General features: G+C 54.1%; 6 protein-coding genes across 6 annotated transcripts; 2 read left to right on the forward strand and 4 right to left on the reverse strand.

Moving 5' to 3' along the window:
* Nucleotides 1–956: 956 nt before the first annotated feature.
* PG985_015521 (ATG C terminal domain-containing protein) lies at nucleotides 957–7,218 on the forward strand (the record flags this gene model as incomplete). Its single annotated transcript, XM_066835287.1, has 2 exons — nucleotides 957–1,130; nucleotides 1,198–7,218. Coding segments are annotated over 2 exons (6,195 nt in total), but the record flags the coding sequence as incomplete, so codon positions are not given.
* A 1,946-nt stretch (nucleotides 7,219–9,164) lies between these two features.
* Nucleotides 9,165–10,058, reverse strand: PG985_015522 (MFS drug transporter; the record flags this gene model as incomplete). Its single annotated transcript, XM_066835288.1, has 1 exon — nucleotides 9,165–10,058. One exon carries the CDS (start codon nucleotides 10,056–10,058, stop codon nucleotides 9,165–9,167), a length of 894 nt encoding a protein of 297 aa, XP_066676491.1.
* Nucleotides 10,059–10,559: 501 nt separating this feature from the next.
* PG985_015523 (uncharacterized protein) lies at nucleotides 10,560–10,908 on the forward strand (the record flags this gene model as incomplete). Its single annotated transcript, XM_066835289.1, has 2 exons — nucleotides 10,560–10,734; nucleotides 10,805–10,908. 2 exons carry the CDS (start codon nucleotides 10,560–10,562, stop codon nucleotides 10,906–10,908), a joined length of 279 nt encoding a protein of 92 aa, XP_066676492.1.
* Nucleotides 10,909–11,204: 296 nt separating this feature from the next.
* On the reverse strand, nucleotides 11,205–12,243 carry PG985_015524 (uncharacterized protein; the record flags this gene model as incomplete). The annotated part of the gene is made up of 3 exons (XM_066835290.1): nucleotides 11,205–11,321; nucleotides 11,357–12,117; nucleotides 12,207–12,243. The coding sequence occupies 3 exons, from the start codon at nucleotides 12,241–12,243 to the stop codon at nucleotides 11,205–11,207; spliced, it is 915 nt and encodes a 304-aa protein (XP_066676493.1).
* Nucleotides 12,244–12,971: 728 nt separating this feature from the next.
* Nucleotides 12,972–13,817, reverse strand: PG985_015525 (uncharacterized protein; the record flags this gene model as incomplete). The annotated part of the gene is made up of 2 exons (XM_066835291.1): nucleotides 12,972–13,683; nucleotides 13,756–13,817. 2 exons carry the CDS (start codon nucleotides 13,815–13,817, stop codon nucleotides 12,972–12,974), a joined length of 774 nt encoding a protein of 257 aa, XP_066676494.1.
* Nucleotides 13,818–14,498: 681 nt separating this feature from the next.
* Nucleotides 14,499–19,745, reverse strand: PG985_015526 (kinesin motor domain-containing protein; the record flags this gene model as incomplete). Its single annotated transcript, XM_066835292.1, has 1 exon — nucleotides 14,499–19,745. The coding sequence occupies one exon, from the start codon at nucleotides 19,743–19,745 to the stop codon at nucleotides 14,499–14,501; it is 5,247 nt and encodes a 1,748-aa protein (XP_066676495.1).
* Nucleotides 19,746–20,759: the final 1,014 nt, after the last annotated feature.

The following is a 20,759-nucleotide window of genomic DNA, read 5'->3' on the forward strand; positions in this document are numbered from 1 at the left end:
TGGCATTGATAGGGATAGCCGGCTAGCGTTACTCGACACACGGAGTACGACCTGTAATTACACAGTTCATGCTGCATAGTGTGTCTAAAGTATTAGACGTATTGATTCTTCTCATCATTTGATGGTACAGAAGCATATAATGACCTTCACCGCTTGATATCGAGACCCTCAGGCGACTCATGCGCCAGACGACCTGGGATATATTTAGTGGCTGTATTAGCAAGAGGCTTGTCCTTGAAATGCGGTAGAAGCACCCGCAAAGGGCTGCTTGGGCTGCTTGGGCTGATCGGCAACCGCTAATCGATAACGCTAACAAGTGGGCTGGGGGGGGGAAACACCCAGTGCAACAATGGTTCTTGTGGGTGGTTACGGGGTGGGGGTGGGATCAATGATCCATCATCAGTCAGTCCATCATTCAATCAGTTGACGTTGGCTGCTGCAGAACCCCTACCCGACTACCCACTCCTCCTACATACTACCTCTGCCTAGCATATGTACCTGTAACCTTAGGGCGCAGGCAGACTCACGTCAACGGCGGGCACACGCAGCAACCTACGACAGCTCAGCAGACCACCTACCTTGACCATCATTGTCCGTGAATCGTCTGGTCCCCCCAATCATCTCGTCACAGGGAAACGCCTGGCAAGGAAGGGAAACCGCTGGTTTGCCCGTTCTACCTACTGAATGGCCCTACTTTGTCCCTCCTGCCATCTCATCCATCTTTCCTGTTTGAGTCATCACTACATGGACTTGTTCTACAAGCGTAATACAATACACCCCTACTAGGCGCACCCTGAAGCCAACGATGAGCCGCCGCCCCGCATCAACCCAACGGGGATCTCGACATCCTGATAGCACCACTGCCGATTCCGACACGACTTTGCGACCCTTCCGCCCTCGCGAGGTTCTCTTCCACTCCTGAATTTGACCAACATCATCGCCGCCCTCACTCCGGGATGGCTTCCATCTTTCGCTCCTTCGGGAGCTCCAACATGTCCAAGCGGCTGCTGCGATATGCGCTGTCGCGACTCGAGTTCCTCGATACCGATGCCTTGGATATGGACAAGCTGGACTTGGCGTGGGGGAAGAATAGCGTTCTGACATTCCAAGATGTCGGCATCAGGCTAGAGGTATAAGTCAATAATACGAAACTGTCGTTCGAAGAACAGCTCATGCTAATACATTTCCCGATCACAGAAACTGGAAGGCGTACTACAACTCCCCGCTTCCTTCAAGCTACAGAAGGCCAAAGTGCTGCAGCTGCGAGTCACTATACCGGCAGCGATATACTCAAGCCCTATCGTTATCGAGGTCGACGGCGTACAAGCCAAGCTCAAGATTTCCTCTGAAGAGGCAACAACAGACGAAACGAAACACTCGCGCGGAAGGAAATCACCAAAGTCTACCGATACCGGAAATGACGAGATCGTACCCGACGCCATGGACCTCGCTCAATCGTTCTTGGAGACGCAGCCAGTCACGGAAAAGGCCAAGCTTCAGGCGGCTCTCGAGGCCGAGACCCAGGACTTGGGAGCCTCTGTTGCCAGCAGTAGTGAAGATGGTAGCGACGAGGAACTGCCGGTTGGAACTGGTCAGCCGCTATCTTTGCCCGTTTTTCTGGCCGATTTCCTGCAGGGTGTCGTGGACAGGACTCAGGTTACGATTAAGGGCATCACATTTGAGTTGGATGTTGCCGTCCCGGTCGAGGTCCATTCGACAACACCGGAGCTGGTCACCTTTCAGCTGGCCATTGACGATATCGATGTCGAAGGAGTTACCACTCAAACCCAAGTGGCAGAAGACCACCAAACGCCTTCGGCCACCCCCAAGGACGGCAAGCGTCATATTGCCCTCAACAAGATACGAGCTGCATTGATAACGGAAGCCAACGTCTTCTCCACACTGTCACGGACACCGTCTATGCCTTCTTCAGTCCGAACAAATTCGCCTGTTGCTGTAGGACGGCAACCTGTTTTCCAAGAGACCTCCCATATGGCAGGCAGCATTGCCGATCTTGCGGAGCCAAGCGACATGACCCAAAGTCAATATTTCAATCCATCAATAGACAGCGAGGATGCATTCAATATCCCGTACGATCTTGGCGGTTCGAATGAGGACCCAGAGGAGGAAGGGCCAGTAAGGTCGAATCCTTCAACGCCACGAGCCCTTGCGCCCCGTGAGAGTCCAGTTCAGGTCCCGTTTCGCCCTGCTCAGTCTGTTGTTTCTTCACCACCAGACCCCTGGTTTTCATTGGAGCGAGATAGTCGTTCTGAGCCTTCACTTGGGCCACTGGAGGGCTGGAACCCAAATACGAGCAACTTCGGACAATCAGCCACGAGTGCGCATGGAGCAGACGCAGAAGATTTCGTGTCGACTCCCCCACCCGATGATGACCTGTCACGCTCTCAAATGTTCAGTCATGAAGAAGCCGAGAGTATGTACATGAGTGCATTCTCTGAAGCAGAACCGTCCCAGATACAACAGGCTATGCCTGGGGCCTGGGATAGCGACTCGTACACACCAGGAAACTCATCAAGGGTCGGGGAAACCCAAGAAGCCGAAGCAGCATTCGCACGCGCAGCCAGGCAAGCAAATCCGGAGCCGACCACAAGCCATAAGGACGAGGACGAGGAGCCACCTGCTTTTGCTAACGTCACGCATTCCAAACCGAAGTCGGCTGATGTGACTGGGAACGATCCTGCGCTACCAACGGATCCAGAAAACACGGCGGCTGATGATGTAGCAACACCTCGCGGCCCAGCACGCCTGGTCAAGGAAATACTGTCGCTGGACAAAATCTCACTATATGTCCCGTCTAGCCACAAGGATCTCACAACCTCTTCGGGCGGACTTTCTGCCGACTTCAGTAATCCAACGACATCTACACCTGCATTGGATCGATCAATAGCTCCCCATGTACCTGGCGCATTTTCTGTCCATAGAAGCGCTCATCGTGATAGCCCTCCGTCGCCGATTCAGGGGCAATCCTCATCAGCACCATCGAGTGAGGACAAAGCCTTTGACAGTTCCATTGAAGTTCATTTTGCCCCACTTGATGTTCGATTTGATGCCTCGATCAGTTTTCTTTTGACTATGGTGGTGTCCAGAATTCTTGGCATGCTGAAAGAGTCTAGCAACCCGGCTCAGGTTTCAGGGGCGCCAACCACGGCCCGCAGCCCCATGCCTGAAATCAAAGTAACTGCAGAGCAGGTCACAATTCAGTTCCTAGAGACCCTCGTAGGGGTCGTCGACAGCCCGAGACGAATGTTCGGCTCCAGTACTAATACTTTTGGAGCGGACCCTCTGTTGACTACGACATTGGGGAACCTGAGCTTAACCATGTCGAACGTCGACTCTACAACGGTGACAGCAATTGATCTGCAAAAGTTCGTATTTGGCTACGCGAACGACGGTATTATTTCCTTCGACTCCCGCCTACAGATGCGCGCCTCTGTGCGGGACGCCTTTCCATCAGCTGGTGCCGATGTGTCGTTAAAGATTTTTCAGTCTCCAGAGTCGACGCGGTGCGAAATTAAGACTTTACCACTTCACGTTAAGATAGATCTCCAGAGGCTGGATGACACTTTCAGTTGGTTCGGAGGTCTCAGTAGTTTCTTGAACATGAGTTCGTCGATGACCTCCAACACATCACCGGTCTCCAAAAGCCCAACGAGAACAGCTAAGAAATCCCGCGGCGTGCGATTTGATGCGCCGATACGCGCAGATGACAAATCGGCCGTATCGGACAACAAGGTTAACATGAGGATTGGGGGTTTCCATCTTGATCTGATTGGAAAAGAATGCAGTGTTGCGATAGACACAAGCGCAGTAAAGCTGGTTGCCCGCGAAGAAGGCGTTGGTATTGGCATTTCGAAGGTCCAGCTCGCTGGCCCCTATCTGAGAAGGTCGATGGGCGATGCGCCGATTCAAGTGGTTGTTATGAACACCCGTCTTGAGTATCTCACATCGCCAAGAGATAACGACCTGGAACGCTTACTAGAGCTAATCATCCCCTCCAAATACAAGTTTGACGACAACGACGATGAGATTATGGTGGACACTTTGCTCCGACAGAGACGAAAGGGTGCCGTGCTACGACTAAACATGGAAGATGTGGAAGTCAATGTTGACAAGATACCACAACTGCAATGCCTTCCGGCTCTTGGAGAGGAACTTGCTCGCTTGGGTACGGTAGCCAAGTATCTGCCTGAAGACGACCGACCCGGTATCCTGTCACTGGTAGCCATCCGCAAACTCGATCTTGGCGTCGAGGTTGACCGGCGGTTCGGGAGTGTTCAGGTGTCTTTGAGGGACTTTGAAGTTGGGCATATTACGCTTCCTTCATTGGTCGCCCTGGGTGTCAATAATATCTCTGTTCAGCGCAATAAGACGGAAGAATTGGTCGGGTCTGCCAATTTTGCCCCTAACAACGTCAATCAAGGACCTGCCCTAACGATGAGGATGATCCCCGACGCGATGGAGCCAGTCATTAAACTGCGAATGAGGCATCTCAATTTCGAGTACCGTGTCCCAACGATAATCGATATTCTCGGCCTTGCTGAAGATGCGACTCCTCAGGATTTCGAGGCACAACTTGCGGCCTCGGTCGCCAACCTCGGCGAGCAGGCACACACAGCAATAACGCGAAAGAAAGTCCCGAATGACGCTGACAAGGGCAAGGCAAATGCCGGAAAGCCAACTAAGGTCGATCTCATGCTTCGCGATTGCCTGCTGGGGCTGAACCCTCTCGGATTAACGTCCAAGTTGGTCGTAGCCCTGACCGATGCTCAAGTCGAGGTCTCCCTCTCTAACGGTGATGATGCCAGCGCCTTGGCTCATATAAACAAGGCGTCAATCCTTTTAGTAGATGACGTCTCCTCACTGGACTCAGCGCCATCTTACCTAGCGCGCCGCCGCAACTCGAATGTGTCTGCAGAGCAAGTCGCGGCACTATGCGCCAGGGGCTACGTTGATATATGCTATATCTCTGCGGCTAAGGCAAGCATCATGGTTGGTGCTAACCAGACTGACGGATCGAAGTTCATCGACGTGGAGGTTCGAGATGATCTCCTTGTATTGGAGACGTGCGCCGACTCGACTCAGACCATGATTGCCCTCATGAACGCTCTGCAGCCGCCGACCCCGCCTAGCAAAGAGAAGAAATACCAGACCGAGGTCGTTCCAGTACAGGATCTTCTGGCTTCAATCTCTGCGGATGCATTTGGTCAAGCCGAAGGGATGTATGATTTTGATGATGATTTTGGCTTGGCTCAAGAGCTTGGCGGCGGAGACCTGGAGGGCCCCGACTCACAAGACTCCAGCCAGTCGAGTCCTCTTGATGTCAACTCACAATTCTACGACGATACGGCCGCTATCGATGATGAAATTGGCGGCGTCGGGGACTCGTTTATGTCGGAACGCACAACAGCGCACGATACGAGCGATGGTGTCCTGCTCACGAATTTCAGCAGCCAACCATCAATTGTTGACGACGAGGACCTGGTCATTCACGACAATTACTTCGGTTCCGGCTCAGTCATCAAGGGCACTGCCCACAGGTGGAACTCGGCGAAGAATGCCTACGACGAGTCGAACGATTCATCTGTCCGACGAAGCCCGTTGACCGTACGTGTACGAGATGTTCACGTTATTTGGAACCTGTTTGATGGGTTTGACTGGGACCGTACACGCCAAGTCATCACCCAGGCTGTGGAAGATGTCGAGAACAGGGCCAACGAAAGGCGAGCACGAGTCGACAACCCTCGGGTCACAGCCGATATGGAGGCCATGATCGAGGAGGAGGAAACGGTCATTGGCGACTTCTTGTTTAATTCCATCTATATTGGGGTCCCGGCGAACCGAGACCCCCGTGAGCTTGCACAGGCTATTAACCAGCAGCTCAACGACAATGCAACGGAAACAGAGTCGATAGCGACGACTGCCATGACAGCCACGCCAAGTCGCGTGGGCACCAAGCGTCCAAAGAGGAAGTTGAGGCTCAACCGCAGCAAGCGACACAAAATCACGTTTGAGCTGAAAGGAATCAATGTCGACCTGGTAGCCTTCCCGGACGATTCCGGCGAGACCAAGAGCTCGGTGGACGTACGCGTCAAGGATCTTGATGTCTTCGACCACGTGCCTACATCGACATGGAAGAAGTTTGCTACGTATGACCAAGATGCCGGGGAACGAGAACTGGGCACCAGCATGGTTCACCTGGAAATCCTCAACGTCAAGCCTGTGGCTGAGTTGGCAGCCTCGGAGCTCGTCGTCAAGGTGACACTGCTCCCATTGCGGCTGCACGTGGACCAGGACGCCCTGGATTTTATAACTCGATTCTTCGAGTTCAAAGATGAGTCGGTGCCTACGCATGCCTCCCCCGCCGATGTGCCGTTTGTGCAAAGAGCCGAGGTCAACTCTATTCCAGTCAAACTGGACTTCAAGCCCAAGCGCGTCGATTATGCCGGGCTTCGCTCGGGCCACACGACCGAGTTCATGAACTTCCTTGTCCTGGACGAAGCGAGAATGGTGATGCGACACACGATCGTGTACGGCGTCTCTGGCTTCGACCGGCTCGGCATGATGCTCAACGACATCTGGATGCCCGACATCAAGCGCAACCAGCTCCCCGGTATTCTGGCGGGTCTGGCGCCTGTTCGGTCGCTGGTTAATGTCGGCAGCGGCTTCAAGGATCTCATCGAGATACCCATCAAGGAATACCAGCGAGACGGGAAGATCGTTCGCAGCCTCGGAAAGGGTGCGGCCGCTTTTGCCAAGACAACGGGTACCGAAATCGTCAAACTCGGCGCCAAGATGGCCGTCGGCACTCAGTACATGCTTCAGGGCGCCGAGGGTATCTTGGCCAAGCCACCCGAGGCTTCGTCGGCGCGAGAGGGCAACTGGGAAGACGACGACTTCGACACAGAGGAGACCAAGCAGATCAGCCTGTACGCCGATCAGCCGACGGGCGTGGTCCAGGGCCTCCGCGGCGCCTACTCGAGCCTCACCCGTGACCTCCACATGGCCCGCGACGCCATCATTGCCGTGCCCGGCGAGGTCATGGAGAGCCAGAACGCCCAGGGCGTCGCCAAGGCCGTTCTTAACCGCGCCCCGACCATCATCTTCCGCCCCCTCATCGGGTCCAGCAAGGCCATCGGGCAGACCCTCATGGGCGCTACTAACGCCCTGGATCCCCAGAACAGGAGACGCATCGATGAGGTAAGTTCGGGTCCCCTCTGTATAACCTGTTGAGCATCTCCTTACTAACCGGCTTTCGCTTGCTCAGAAATACAAGAAACACTAATGACCCAGACTGTCTGGGCCCTGGCGATGGCGTATGGATACAAGGACGTTCGGCACTTGTCTTTTTTTTCTTCCTATTTTTCCCCCATTCAACTACTACTGTGTACTTCTGTCATCCCATTCCCATATCATTGTCCCTATTGTTCATGAATCAGACGAAGGCAAATGAAAGAATGGCATTATTCATCATCCATCAACAAACAACATCATCATCATCATCATCATCATCATCATCATAGATTGGCGAAACAATTCAGGGATAGGAAACAGGGCGGGGGCACTCCTTTGCAATAGATACCATTAGCACCACCCAAGATTGGACTGTTATTCATTTACTTTGTATTCTTGCCGTTGACTTCATTTTATGGGTTTGCAGCAGTTGAGTGTTGAGGGGAAATCGAACACCAGCAGCAGCATGGAAGATGGCAGGACGAGATTTCTTTGGATCTTCACTTGTATTGATAGGAATCATCAAGAGTTTGCCGCGATCTGCAGGTGTTTCTTGTAATTAGATGAGCCCCAGCGTCTCCATTGTATGAGGTAGTAATGCTACAGATGCATCCAACATCTCCCCTTGGGTGCGCCTCATGTTTTCGTCATGGGCATCTAGTACATGTTCCACAGTGACCAAAGAGTCGACCCAGTGCTCTTGCAAGTCCGGGTAGATTATGCCACATACCAAGCAATACACATCCAACTGGGTTGTTTCTGCGACTAATCTAAAGGTGGCGGCGAGGGTGATAGACCAGGGATGCGCCCTTTGTCGACCAATTCACGTACATATCATAATTGGGCTTCTGCAGCTCTTGGATACCAACATCGCCGAAGTATCTTGCTGGGTCTGCGATATCCTTCCGTCTTCCATAGCATCCGCATCGCTCGCAGACCATCCATTCGACTGTTTCTGGTGGTAGAGCCTGCTTCGCCGCATATGTGTCGCGTCTACTTACTTGGCTCTCGACCTGTGATAGGAATGAGTCAACAGACGCTGAACGGGTCATTCTTCGCCGAGAAGCTACTGCGGAAGAGACCGCGTCAATATAGGTCCATCTTCTGCTGGGCCGGTGTACTTCCTGAATACTCTCGCCATCTTCTCCCCATACAGTGCTGCCCTGTTTACCGATGCGGGTGAGCGATGCTAGGAGCAGGGAGATTACCGCGAAGACTGTTGTGGCCATGAAGACTTTCGAGTAGGCAAGCTCGGGGTGCAACAGCCCCCCTTTACCATCAAAGGATGACCATACCGCAGTAGTAATGGCTAGGCCGAGTGGAACTCCAAACCGTGCCATCGCCTGCAGCAGTAAGCCACCAGTGGAATGGTGCTTCAGGGGAAGGCTCGATAGAATGAACAGCTGTGATAAATGTCTTAGCACAAGCAAACCCTCTCACTATGGGAAAACTTACCGATCCCACATTCATGGTCCAATCCATCCCCACAGTACTGAGCAGGAGAGAGGGGAGAATCCAGACAAGATAGTCACCCCTGGGTCGAAGAAACACCAAAATTGCATTGCTCATAACTGAGCAGAGTGCAGCAGCAACAAGTATTGAAGTTCCAGAGACCTTGTCCATGAAGAGTCCGACCAGTGGACTCAAGAACAGTCCCATCAGAGCCTGCGGAAGTAGTCTGACTGCAGCCTCGAAAAGGCTAAGACCCTCTATCTCCTGAAGATATGTAGAGACCCAAAAGACTCCAGAATAGAATGCAGTGGAGCAACTCAATGTTGTTAGGTTGATCTTTCACCGAGGTTAGCAGAACACAGCAACATTCCTGGAGGTTTTCTACCATGTAGACACACCATGATAATGTTCCAGCTTTCCCAGACATCCTGAGGTACCATAGGCGTTTTGGTCGTTTTCTCCTAAACAACAAAGCAGCCAAGGAAAGTGGATCCAAGAAATAACAGACATATGACGGTGGGTGTCTCCCAAGACTGCCCCGGGCCGATCGTCGAGGCTACTGTACATAGGAGTGTGCCAGCCAGGAGCAAGAACGTGCCCAACCAGTCAAACTTGTCCAGACACAACCATAGTGTGGTCGGCCTTGTCTTGGTACCAGGCATGAGAGGATATGATGCATATGACCATCCTGTAGGGGTCGTTGTCATGGAATCTGGCGAATTACCCGGGGCCACGTTCGGGACGAAGATCGAGCCGAGTACGGTGATGAAAGCGTACAGTGCAGCCAGGAAGACGAAAGGGGGTTTCCAATCATAGTCCGACGCGAGCTCGCCCGAGACCAGGCCGCCGATGACGGTGGCGGCAGGGTTGCCCATGAGAAAAGAAGAGAAGACGATGTTCTTGCGGCGCGAGGCGCGGGGGTATACAAGGCTGAGGATGCCGACGGCGGCGGGGATGGTGGCCGCACAAGCAACGCCCGCGAGGCCGGTCAAGACATTGAGCACTACACCGTCGGGGGCTAACGAAGCGAGCGCGACAAGCAACGCGAAGGCCGCCAGGCTGAAGAGGAGGAACGTCTTGCGCGGCACAACGTCGATGTCTGCGAGGTGGCCGAAGGGGATGAGCAGCGCCCCCGTGGCCAGGGTCGAGGCCGCGGTGCTCCAGGCCATCTCTGTGGGCGACATGCTCAGGGCCTCTGCGATGTTTGCAGCGATCACCATTATGGATCGTTGCAGGAAGACGGACGAGGCAGCAGCCATAGCTATCAGCGTGACGAAGGCAAACTCGTGAAACGCGCTCTCTAGTAATTCGGGGCGGTCACCCGCTGGAGGCTGAAGGACATGTGGCCTTGCCATCGAGCGATATGTCGTGCAACCCATCATTATAAGTCTCTTCGGAGGTTCCCCAGCTAAACTTCATTCTCCTGTAATGGTGTTTGTATGATATCGTTGAGAATCACCAAAAGACCAAAGTAAATTCCAAAGAGGTTGGTGATGGAAGACAGACCCAAGAAACTGGACGAATTCGTGCAGGTTGGAAGCCAAGTGATGCCTCGGATTCAAGACGGCCATGGGTATTTGCGACAAAGTCAGGAGCTGAGCCTGTAGGATAACAATCCTCCTCGTGCATGCCCAATGAGCCAGTTTACAGAGCAAGGAAGCCACGATGCTACAGGGGCATGCCGTTTGTCCATATGACCTAGGTATGATGCAAGAAGATGAAAACGTCAAGTGCACTTCATATTGTACCCGCACGTAACTTCCGCTTTCCTTATGTTATTTCCATGAAGGTTTACGCAGCATCCCAATATGCCCTTCCCGTGCCTTCCCTTCAACCATTTGATCTAGACTATCAAAATGCATGCGCGTATCTTACTCCTGACCATCCCTGCTTGCCTTCTCCGCAGCGCAGTCGCCCTCCCACCCACGGCCCCTACGGTCCTTCCCGAGACGACTGGTACTCATCCTCGGTGTATTCCCTTCGAGGACCCCAAGTGCTGTGTCAACATGGCCGTCTGCCAGTGCAACGATGGTAAGCGGCATCTGCGTTACATCCGACTCATTCTGGGTTGCATTTGTCAGTACTAAACACAGTGACGTAGGTGTATTCTACTCCCTCAGAGACGATACGAACGCTACCTTGTGCAACCCGCCCGGCACTGTGGCATATGACGATGTCAGCGATATTCCTGGTTGGTGTTGTTAAATCATGTGCTATTTGTCCTGGCAGGTTTTCCCCAGTATACCAACAAAACTAGAATTATCATCATGGTATATCCATGAAGTAGTATAAATATAGGGTAGTGGTAGACCGTTGCCGTCACGCGAGGTCTCAATATCTCCTATGTATCCTACTGTAAAAATACCCGAGGTATCATCTGAGATGTATGCCTTATTAGGAACCCACTCATCTCGTCCGAAAATGGGGATCCGGCCATGACCCCGACAACCAATTAAGGGGGGAGAGCATTAAGGGAGGTAAAGGGGCATAATACGCCGCACTTAGAACCCGTCCGCGGCGATTCCGTTCTCCTTCTCCCACTGGAGCCTCTCGTTGTTGACGCGCACCCACCAGCCGTGCGACTCGTCGGTGCCGACAAAGTTGCCCTGCGCGTCCACCTCGTCCACGGCTTGGGCGCGAGGATGTAGTGGACGTTCTTGACGCGGTCGTCGCGCCAGATGGGCGCGTGCACGCCCTCCCACCGCAGCGTCTTGAGCGCGTTGTACACGTACGGCAGCGGCACCCACCGCCCCCGGTACAGGTCCGACAGCACCGACTGGTCGGCAAAGTCCATGTCGACGGCGTGCGACTCCATGTAGTCCACAATCTGCGAGAAGACCTGCTTGCTCGGGTTGACGACCTGCAGGCCGCCGTTCATGAAGCCCAGCGGGCCCACGGCCGGGTCGATGCCCTCGTCCTGCGCGCGCTCGGGGTCGGCGTGCTGGTGCGTGAAGGCGCAGTGGGCGGGGACCCAGTCGGCCGGGTAGTGCGGCTTGCGCAGCGGGTTGCAGACGCAGGCGTGGCCGGCGGCGAAGACGCGGGAGCCCTCGCCCTTGAGCACGGCGGCCGGGTCGTCGAGGGCCATCTCCATGAGCTCGTCCATGTTGCGCAGGACCAGCATGTCCGAGTCGAGCTGGACGACGCGGGCGTACTGCTCGAGCGAGAAGGGCGTCAGCTTGGACCAGCAGTCGTAGAAGCGCGGGTCGTTGCTGTAGTCCTTGCCCTGCGTCGGCAGCAGGTACTCGATGCGCTGCGCCGGGATGCCGCGCGCGGCCAGGGCGGCCCGGCCGGACTCGGGGAAGCTGTCGGTATAGAGGGCGACCAGGGGGTACTTGGTCTTGTGCTGCTTGAGCGAGAAGTCCAGAGTCAAGAGACCCGAGAGGTAGGCATTATTCGTGATCAGAGTCGTCCAGACTACACACAAAGCGCGACACGAGTTGCTACATTAGCGTGAAATGCCCCAAAACGAAAACGAAACCTGCAACCACATGAACTCTATTCACCTCTGTCTGATTCGACTGCCCTCTTTCCGTCGGCCATAGCGACAGGGTAGGCGTCCCTTTCTCGAGCGCCCAGGTGGTGGGATTGCGGGGCTGTCAAGGGCACTGATGGAGGGGTAGCAGCAATTGATGCGACAGCGATTGTATGCACCTCGACGTGGTAGGCAGCGCGCGCACAAACTATATTGTCTTAAGCAAACCGCAGCGAGGAGAAAAAGAATGTCAGGCCTCGCAAGAGCATTGTAGAATGTTGGGTTTACTCTTTGGCAAGTTTAGTCATAACTTGTACGGGAACCAATTTCATTTGCCAGATAGAGTCTGCTTATGATGACTGCAACATACCTATGTTTATTGGCATCGCTATAGGACAATGCCCAGGGAAGCGCAAGCCACGGGGGAGAGCTAACAGCCTAGAAAGACCGAGAGACCCCCCAAAGAGCCCCTCCAACCCCCCCTGGCTCGGGGCGGCCGCCGCGCCTACAACCACTAATCGCGCCCTGATTCACCCCACCAACAACGACCTGGGTAGTTAATGACGTGCTTCAAAGTTGGTTTTAATGGCAGATTGCCTTATCAGTCAGTATTGGGAGGCTTAAACATACAACATGAACTCGGTAATTTCGCATATCGAAATTTTGCAGCAGGGGCAGGACGGCATTTCCCATATCGATGATGACTGACTAGACTACCTAGTTTCCCGATCGGAGCAGTGATGGGATACTCCCAGAAATCGATTTGATTGCCCCATGGCATTTACATGTACCTGAACTATTTGAGCCCACCACTCAGCAATATGCTCTGCCCCGTCATGTAGCCCGTCTTGCAGAGCATCGTAACCACATTGGCGCACTCCTGCGGCACGCCCAGCCGCCCGACGGGGATATTCTTGACGTCGCCGGCCGTGCCCTCGACCGTCTTCTCGTCGGGGATCAGGCCCGTCTCGCCGATCATGGCCGGCGCCACGTCGTTGAACGTGATGCCCACGTGGGCGTGCTTGTTGGCCAGGTTCTTCATCATGCCCGTCAGGCCCGCCTTGGAGGCCGCGTAGTGGCACCCGTTGATGCCCCCGCCGATGGCCGCGATGCTAGACACGAACACGACGCGCCCCCACTGCCGCCGCAGCATGTGCGGCACGCTCAGCTTGGCCAGCACGAAGGGCGCCTGCAGGTTGACCCGCAGCGTGTACTCGAACTCGTCGAGCGGGATGTCCAGGATGTTGGGGATGCGGCGGCCGTACCCGGCGTTGGCGACGAGTATGTCCGGCCCCGACTGCCCGTGCTCGGCCTCGAGGTCCAGGAACAGCTGCTCCAGGCCCGCCGGCGCGCCCCCCATGTCGGCCACGCGCACCGAGATCTTGCGCGACTGGTCCTGCGCCGACAGCTCCTGCGCCAGCGCATCCGCCGCCGCCCGATTCTTGTGGCACGTCAGCGCCAGCGAGGCGCCCTGCTGCCAGAGGTCACGGGCACAGGCGGCGCCGATGCTTGACGTGACAAGTCAGTAGGTATTGCAACATGAGCCGTACGTAGAATGTAAGGAGTAAAGGGGCCCTTACCCCCCAGAGGCACCTGTCACGAGTGCTAGACGTCCCTTGATTTCGTTGTCCACCTTTGCCATTGCGTATACATGTTATATGTTAGGTATAGATGAGACCTCGGAGGGGATGGCATGAGATGAGGGGGGGGGCTGTTGGAGTAACATTGCGGATATTAACTCCGACATAGGATAGGATGTGCACGACGATGCATTAGCGCATACAGTACAATAAGGTTTGCATGGTTTAAATCGATTTCTTTTTGACATTAACTTCTCGTGATAATCATACAAGCCAGCATCAAGTAGATCAATTCAGCCCCTTCATTGAGCGGCCGCGTCAACCTTCCTTCTCCTTGCCCGAGGCCCTGCCTTTTATCCTCCTCACCTTTTCCGTCTTCTGCCATTGCATCAATTTGCTTTTTTTTATCGACCATTCGTTCCCGTCTACACCCAAAACCGGACGTTGGAGCCCGGGGTATAATCTAGCTGTCGTCTTGGGAGTTATAGAAAACGTAAAGTCTGGGTATCCATCCACCTAAACAAGGAGACTATAAACAAAAGAAACTCTTGTAAAGTCGACAACGTCGTCGAGATAGAACTATATCCAAGAAAAACCCCAATAATAAATAATGCTGCATTATGCCAATGATAACCTCATTGGCAGTGTCGTGATCTCATCTAAAAAGGAACTCATATCTGGCTGGCCCAGGTCGGCCAGCTTCATCAGTAGTAGCTCGCTCATCTGGGAGGTTCTTGAGCTATTTAGTTATATCCATTGGTAAAAGCGCCTGGCTGGGGGCTGACGGCGCCACTACCGCTCGCGCTGCCGCTGCCAGAGAAATAGCTCTGGTCGATGCGGAAGATCCAATCCAGCTTGTCGCGCTCGTTGCGGGCGGCAAACAGCCACGTGTTGTCTGTTCCATAAACAGCGAAAACGCCTGCTTGCAAACGCTCACTGAGCCCGCCAAGACCAGGCCCAGCAGCATGGCCGCCTGACCCGGTCCAGTTAGTGGAGACAATCCTTCCAGATGGCGTCCTGCGATGACCAGGTCGGAAGTCGCTGTTCAACGATGCATCTTCTTCATCTGGCAGGTCGTTTCCCTCAAAGAGCGCCAGGATCTCCGGCTGGCTGTCCACACGCGAGTTTCGCAAACTAACAATAGCTACCTCGTCGCCATCAGTGGCGTTATGGATATGCAGGTAGGGTCTTCTAAGTTCGACAAAGCGTTTGACCCACTTGCTCGAATCATTGTTGGGTACCAGCAGGTAACCACCCTTGAGGACCTTGAGGTTCTTCGGAACGCGGACTATCGTGCTGATAAGGGCTGGCGGCTCTGATGGTTCTGGTGCGATACCATCTGCCGGAGGTGCCGTGTTCTCGACGCTGAGTATTCGAATCACGGGATCAGGATGCTTCGACCAGAGTTTGAGGCACTTCTTCAATACCAGACTCTCCTGGTCGTTATACTCTGGCTTGGGTCCCTCTTCGGGCTCCTGCGCTTCCTGGATACCCAAGGCATCTTGCGGCTCGCCGGAGGGCTCGGGTCCCTTCGCACCTTCGGCGGCGCCTTCCATCGTCTCCTCCCCGTTCACACCTTGCTCGGGTGTCCCTGGGCGAGAATTCTCGGGGGTATCATTCAGCAATGCGTGGATAGAATCGTCATCGTCGTCGCGGCTTGAGCGTGTTGGCGAAAAGGGATCCGGTAGGGTCTCTTCCTCGGCAGGCTTGTTCTTCGGCTCCGGAGGGCCAATCTTCTTCAAAAACAGCTGAGCAGCCCCAATCTCGGCGATTCTTCTCCGCTTTTTGCGTGCGGAGATGAAGTCGCTGATCAACGAGACACCTCTTGGGCTCCAGTTGGTCAAGTTCTCCTCGCCTTTGACGTAATCGTGCTGGCTGTTCAGTCGCCACAGATCGCCTACACGCTTGATGGGAGCTGGTCGTAGTTTGAGAGTATAGATCGTGCTCGACGAATGAACAATGCGGACGCTCTGGAACAGTGAAGAGAGCATCGAGGTTTGTCTGATGAACGACCGGCCCAGGATACGGCAATAGACTGCCGTGGAAAACTTCATGGGTTCTGCCAACTTGTCCGAGCTTATCTCCCATGAGAGCCTCATCTGGACTTTATACTTGTCGGCCGTTACTCGGTCCAGGAGGAGCGAGTTATGCAAACTGGAGTCCCATTGGCCACTGATGGTAACGCTCCGGGTACCGTTGGCGTTCTGGCGGAATGTCGGCTTCAGGCTGAGTCGCAATGGTATGTCCGGAGTCGCCGGCCCCATATCAGGGGTTTTACCGGCATGATCAACAAGTTGTACCTTGCCAACGTTTACTGAGCGGATGTCATCCCATGGCAGAGCATCCCCAGAGCTATGCGTCAAGTTGATGGCGACTCTACGTTGCAGGCCTTGGTGAAGCTGGAAGGTCCCGCTGTCGAGTTCGCCTGTTTGCGTCACTTCAACGGGGACATACTCGCCGTTCTCGGACAGCTCCAGGATCTGAACGCGGGCGAGGAGGTCGTGCTTTTCCTCGGTATAGAACTGAGACTCGTTGATGCGGGCGGCAACTTTTTTGGCCTTCCCCTCCGAGCCAGGGACGGTGTCTCGCATTTCGTCCCAGCTGAGCAGCTTGTCCAAGTGCATGGCGGAGACTTTAGCAAAGATGGCCACACGCAGATTGATGTCTTGAGAGCCAAACAGAGGCACGCTCATGCTATGAACGCTGTCAAACCGTATCGGGCCTTCGTCGAAGTCCTTGATCATCTGCGTTGTGGTAATACCATCTTCCGATACGCCAGGAATGAAGAGCTGGGCGTGTACGTCTGTTCCCTCACGTTCTGCAAATCCTACCATGTCATGCATGACGACATTGTACTTGAGTGTACTGGAAGGCGCCCTTGCACTCGACGGCTCCAGGGAAAGTTTGATAATACCAATGGCATGCGATGTATGAGGGGACAATACGTCCAAGGTGAAGTCCTGGACCCTGCTGTCGAAGACTGCTCTCAGCGGCACGTCCACTTCGCCGACAAGCGAGTATTCGGGCATGCATGGCTCGACAAAGGGGTTGTCAAGTTTGAAATGCTGGCTGTACTCTGGCTGGTCAAGGTACTGGTGCATCTGCCGCATCTGCCGCACTCGGTCGTGGAGTTTATCCAAACTCCACAGATGGACAACCGAGTGCTTGTAGTCGACGACTCTGACTCCAACACATGGTTTCCTTGCCTCCTCGAGGGCTACATCGTCCCCTTCATTGGACACCCCATTCAGTACCATATCGTACGAGGAACAAAGCGCGTGTCCTTGATCCACCACGGTGAACTGGAAAACCACACTCTCTTCCAAATCCTCGCTCATGACCTGCGCTTCTTTCAAGGTAGCAGCATGCTGGAGAACCGCTTCTGCCATCTGGACATAGTGGCGGCTCCTCCAGTGCTCCACAGCCTTCTTGGCTTGTAGGATTTCCTCCTGGGATAGCTTCGGTTTAGCCTTCGGTCGTTTCAGCGGGTCCAGTTTCTCGATCTTGGCCTCGAATTCTTGTTTCTGTGTTTCGAGCTGCACCATCATGTCGGCCTTGAGTTTCACCAGTGTCTCCTCCATCATGGCTTTATCTTTCCTGATCTCTTCCACTTCCACATTCTCGGTTTCTGCACTTTTGAGCTGATCTTGGAACTCCTCCTTTTGCTTCTCAAGCTGTGTTTGCATCACGTCCCGGATCTCTTTAAGCCGCTCATCTACTTCGCCCGCCCTGGGCGTCGACGGCATGGTCAAAGCAGTATCGAGGGAGAAGTTATCAAGCGTTCCTGTCGACATGTACTTTTCCCGGAACGGGAAGGAGGTGACGGAATCCATATCTTCGTCGCCCTCCTTACCGTACACGCGCTCGGCTCGGGCGCGTTGCACATCACTGAAAAGTGCATTGAGCTCATCGTCCGTCAACTTGGCAAGGTTCTGCTCGGTCTGGCCCAGGATCGCGCCGGCAGCTTCTCGGCGAGCAAAGGACCAATCAGAATCACGGCCGTTGCGCAAGGGGGCAGGAGAGTCAGGGCGACTGTCACCAAGTTCCGAGGCAGCCATGCTTATCGTTCTTTCGTGCCCGGGACGCGGAGACGTGCGATCCAGGCCCGGTAGCTGACCTGGCGTGATTGAATGGCGGAGTAGACTTGTGCGGTTCTCGCGGTTCTCCACGTCACGCTCTGCTTTAGCCTCCATGGGATGGTTAAATCTGAAGATATGAAAGTCTCCCAGGATGACACGGTAACCAGAATGAAGTTGCGTTGTCTCGGTGATGCGCCTTCCATTAACCATAACGGGGGCGCCTTCTGCGGGCACTACCACAACAGTTCCATCAGTCGAATTCTCGAAGGTGCAGTGTTGGTGTAAGATGCGCGTCCCATTCAAGCGTATGTTGGCTTGATGCTCCGTGTTGGATTCCACGTTTCCCACGGTAGTCGTGCCCGGCTTGATGTTGTACACCAGACATTCGGCAAGCAGCGGATCGTCCGACAGGTTGACCAAATGTGGCATCTTCTTTGGAGTGTGCAGCCCAACAAAGCCTTTCTCGATGCTTATTCCAAGCTCCTCTAGGGCTGCCTCGCGTTCTTTGTGGATTTCTTCGGTCTTCTGCAGTTTCTCCTCCCAAGTCTGATTGAGATCCGTGAGAATCTTCTCACTTTGACTTAGTTGCTCGGCGATTTCTGCCTTGGACACCTTTTTCACAGTGCCATCGGCAGAAGTGATGCTCACGATCTGTTTCTCCAGTGGCGTGCCTTCAGCGTAGACCTCCTCAGGGGGTAAGCCGGCCGCTCCACTTACGCTCCCTCCGCCGCCAGCTCCCATCTTGCTCCTGAGCAGGTCAAGCTCTTCCTTGAGCTCTCTGATCATTCGGGCATTCGCATCTTCGTTGACCACCGCATGGTTCTTGATTCGCTTAGCCGAATCAGCGTAACGCAGTGTACTCAAAGTCTCGTCGTAGTTGATATCTGCAGGACTGATAGCTGCTATCATAGCAGTCATACTGTTACCACCGAGCGAATCTTTGAGAAGCCATGTCAGGACACTGTCTCGGTAAGGCACTTGCGATGCGCCCTTCTTCTTCTTCGCTCCTGTCGAGAGGTCGGCCAACGCAGCAATGACACGACCAAGCGTAGAGAGCGATCGGTTGATTTCGGCTCCTTCCTTTAGGCGAGCTCCCGTAGCACCCGTGGACGTGGCTCGTTCGGAACCAGCAAGATCGACCAAACTGATCTTGGCCGCCTTCTCCAGCTCCATTTTGGTGTCCGTATCAAATTTCTTCTGGGTGAGCATCAAGGTAAAGACTGCATGACTTCGACTGGACGTTTCATTCATGTTGGTTGCTGCAACGGTTCTGGCCTTGTTACCCTCGTCCATCAAATGTTCAATCTCTTCGAAGCTGCCGACTACCAGCTTGGCCAGGTCTTCGACGTAGGGACCGGTCGAGGGATGTTCACGGACTTTCAGATTGCCCTTAGTGGCCGGGTTCAGCAGATCGCGCACACGTTCATTGTATATTTCCAGGTAAGACACTTCGACCGTGCATTTGAGGTTCTTGTCTTCCTGCATTTTGGCAATGCGCTTAAACATGTCCTGGCAAATCATGGGAATGATACCGTGTTCTTTGCCATAGCCCATCATGGAGTACGACTTTCCCGAACCGGTCTGGCCATAGGCGAAAATACAGTTGTTGTAGCCTTCGAATGCATTCTCCAGGAGGGGGTGTCCCAGATCATCAAATAGATTTTGTTGGCCAGCGTAATTGGGCGCATCTTTGTCAAAGGACCAGTAAGACCTATCGAAGGCGAAAACCTTCTGGGAGGTGTCTGCTCCTTTGCCTTTGGCGGCGGCAGCAGCAGCTTCGGGTGGCGGCGTGAGTACGGTCTGGTTGCCTTTCATTTCCACGATACTTTTGGCACCGCGGTCCTTTTCTCTGCTGTTGAAAGGCCGACATCTCACCACCACCTTGATGTTTCCTCCCCCGGCGGGCGCCATGATTTACAGTGGTTGACGAGAAAGGCCTCGCCGCCTACTGTACTGCGGATTAAAGGCTGTAATTGTCTCGAGACATACGCTGGGGTGGCCACAGGCGGGCGAGCGAGCGATCGAGAGGACTCTTGGTTTCGGTCGCAATGGGGCCTGAGACCGGCCTGTCTCGCGGCGATCGTCGGAGCGGGACGGGTGGTCGAAGTTCAGGAAAGTCGTCGATGCGCGAATCGGTTCATACGACTCCAGTAAATTCGAAACTACGTAAGGCCGTCATAACCTTGAATGCGCGGTGTAGAGGCAGCAAGTGCGGCCAAATGCAGGTGGTTGTCAAAAGAGGTTGGCGGGCGTTCGGGGCGGTGTCCACATCCAATTCACCGCGCGAAATTCCAAGGGCCAAAATAAAGTGCTCAAGTAGGCAAGTAACCAGTCCCTGCAGAGCTGCAGATTGATAGATTCCAAAAGCCAGGATGTGCTGTATTTAGTCACGATGTTGTCACCTTGTGGAGTGACAGACAGCCTTGCTGTTAGTTTTGATTGCTACAGTATGTAGGGTATGTATTGAGATAAAGCTAGCTACTCAGGCATGCGATCTATTTGTTGGTCCGACTTCGAAATCCCAAAGGGTCACCTGTCAACAAGCCACGGATAGGGAAATGACGATTTTAGGTTGGGGGGTTCCTCTATCGGTAAATCGCAAGGACCGAACGCGACCGCGCCTTCTGCTTCTCGAATTTATTATTGATCGGCTGAAATGGCCGGGCATGATTGGCCTGGCAGCGATTATTAGTGGATATATTCACGTGGGATCTCGCGCCGTCCGCTGGGTTGGGCCTTGGGCGCTCCCTGTGTCATATCCCCCAAAAGTTCAATGAGGGGTCGGTCGCCCTTCACTTTTGACTAGGACCCCCCTTTATATTACCTGTATGCGTTCTCGGCAATGGCACGCTTTTCATTGGTGACCTTTGTTGATATAGCAACGGTACATATATGTGGCTCGAGATCAAATCACGTTCAATGCGT

The sequence above is a fragment of the Apiospora marii genome, assembly GCF_038362585.1.
Source record: "Apiospora marii strain CBS 49790 chromosome Unknown utg000013l_segment0_segment0, whole genome shotgun sequence".
In the NCBI taxonomy this organism is placed as follows: domain Eukaryota; kingdom Fungi; phylum Ascomycota; class Sordariomycetes; order Amphisphaeriales; family Apiosporaceae; genus Apiospora; species Apiospora marii.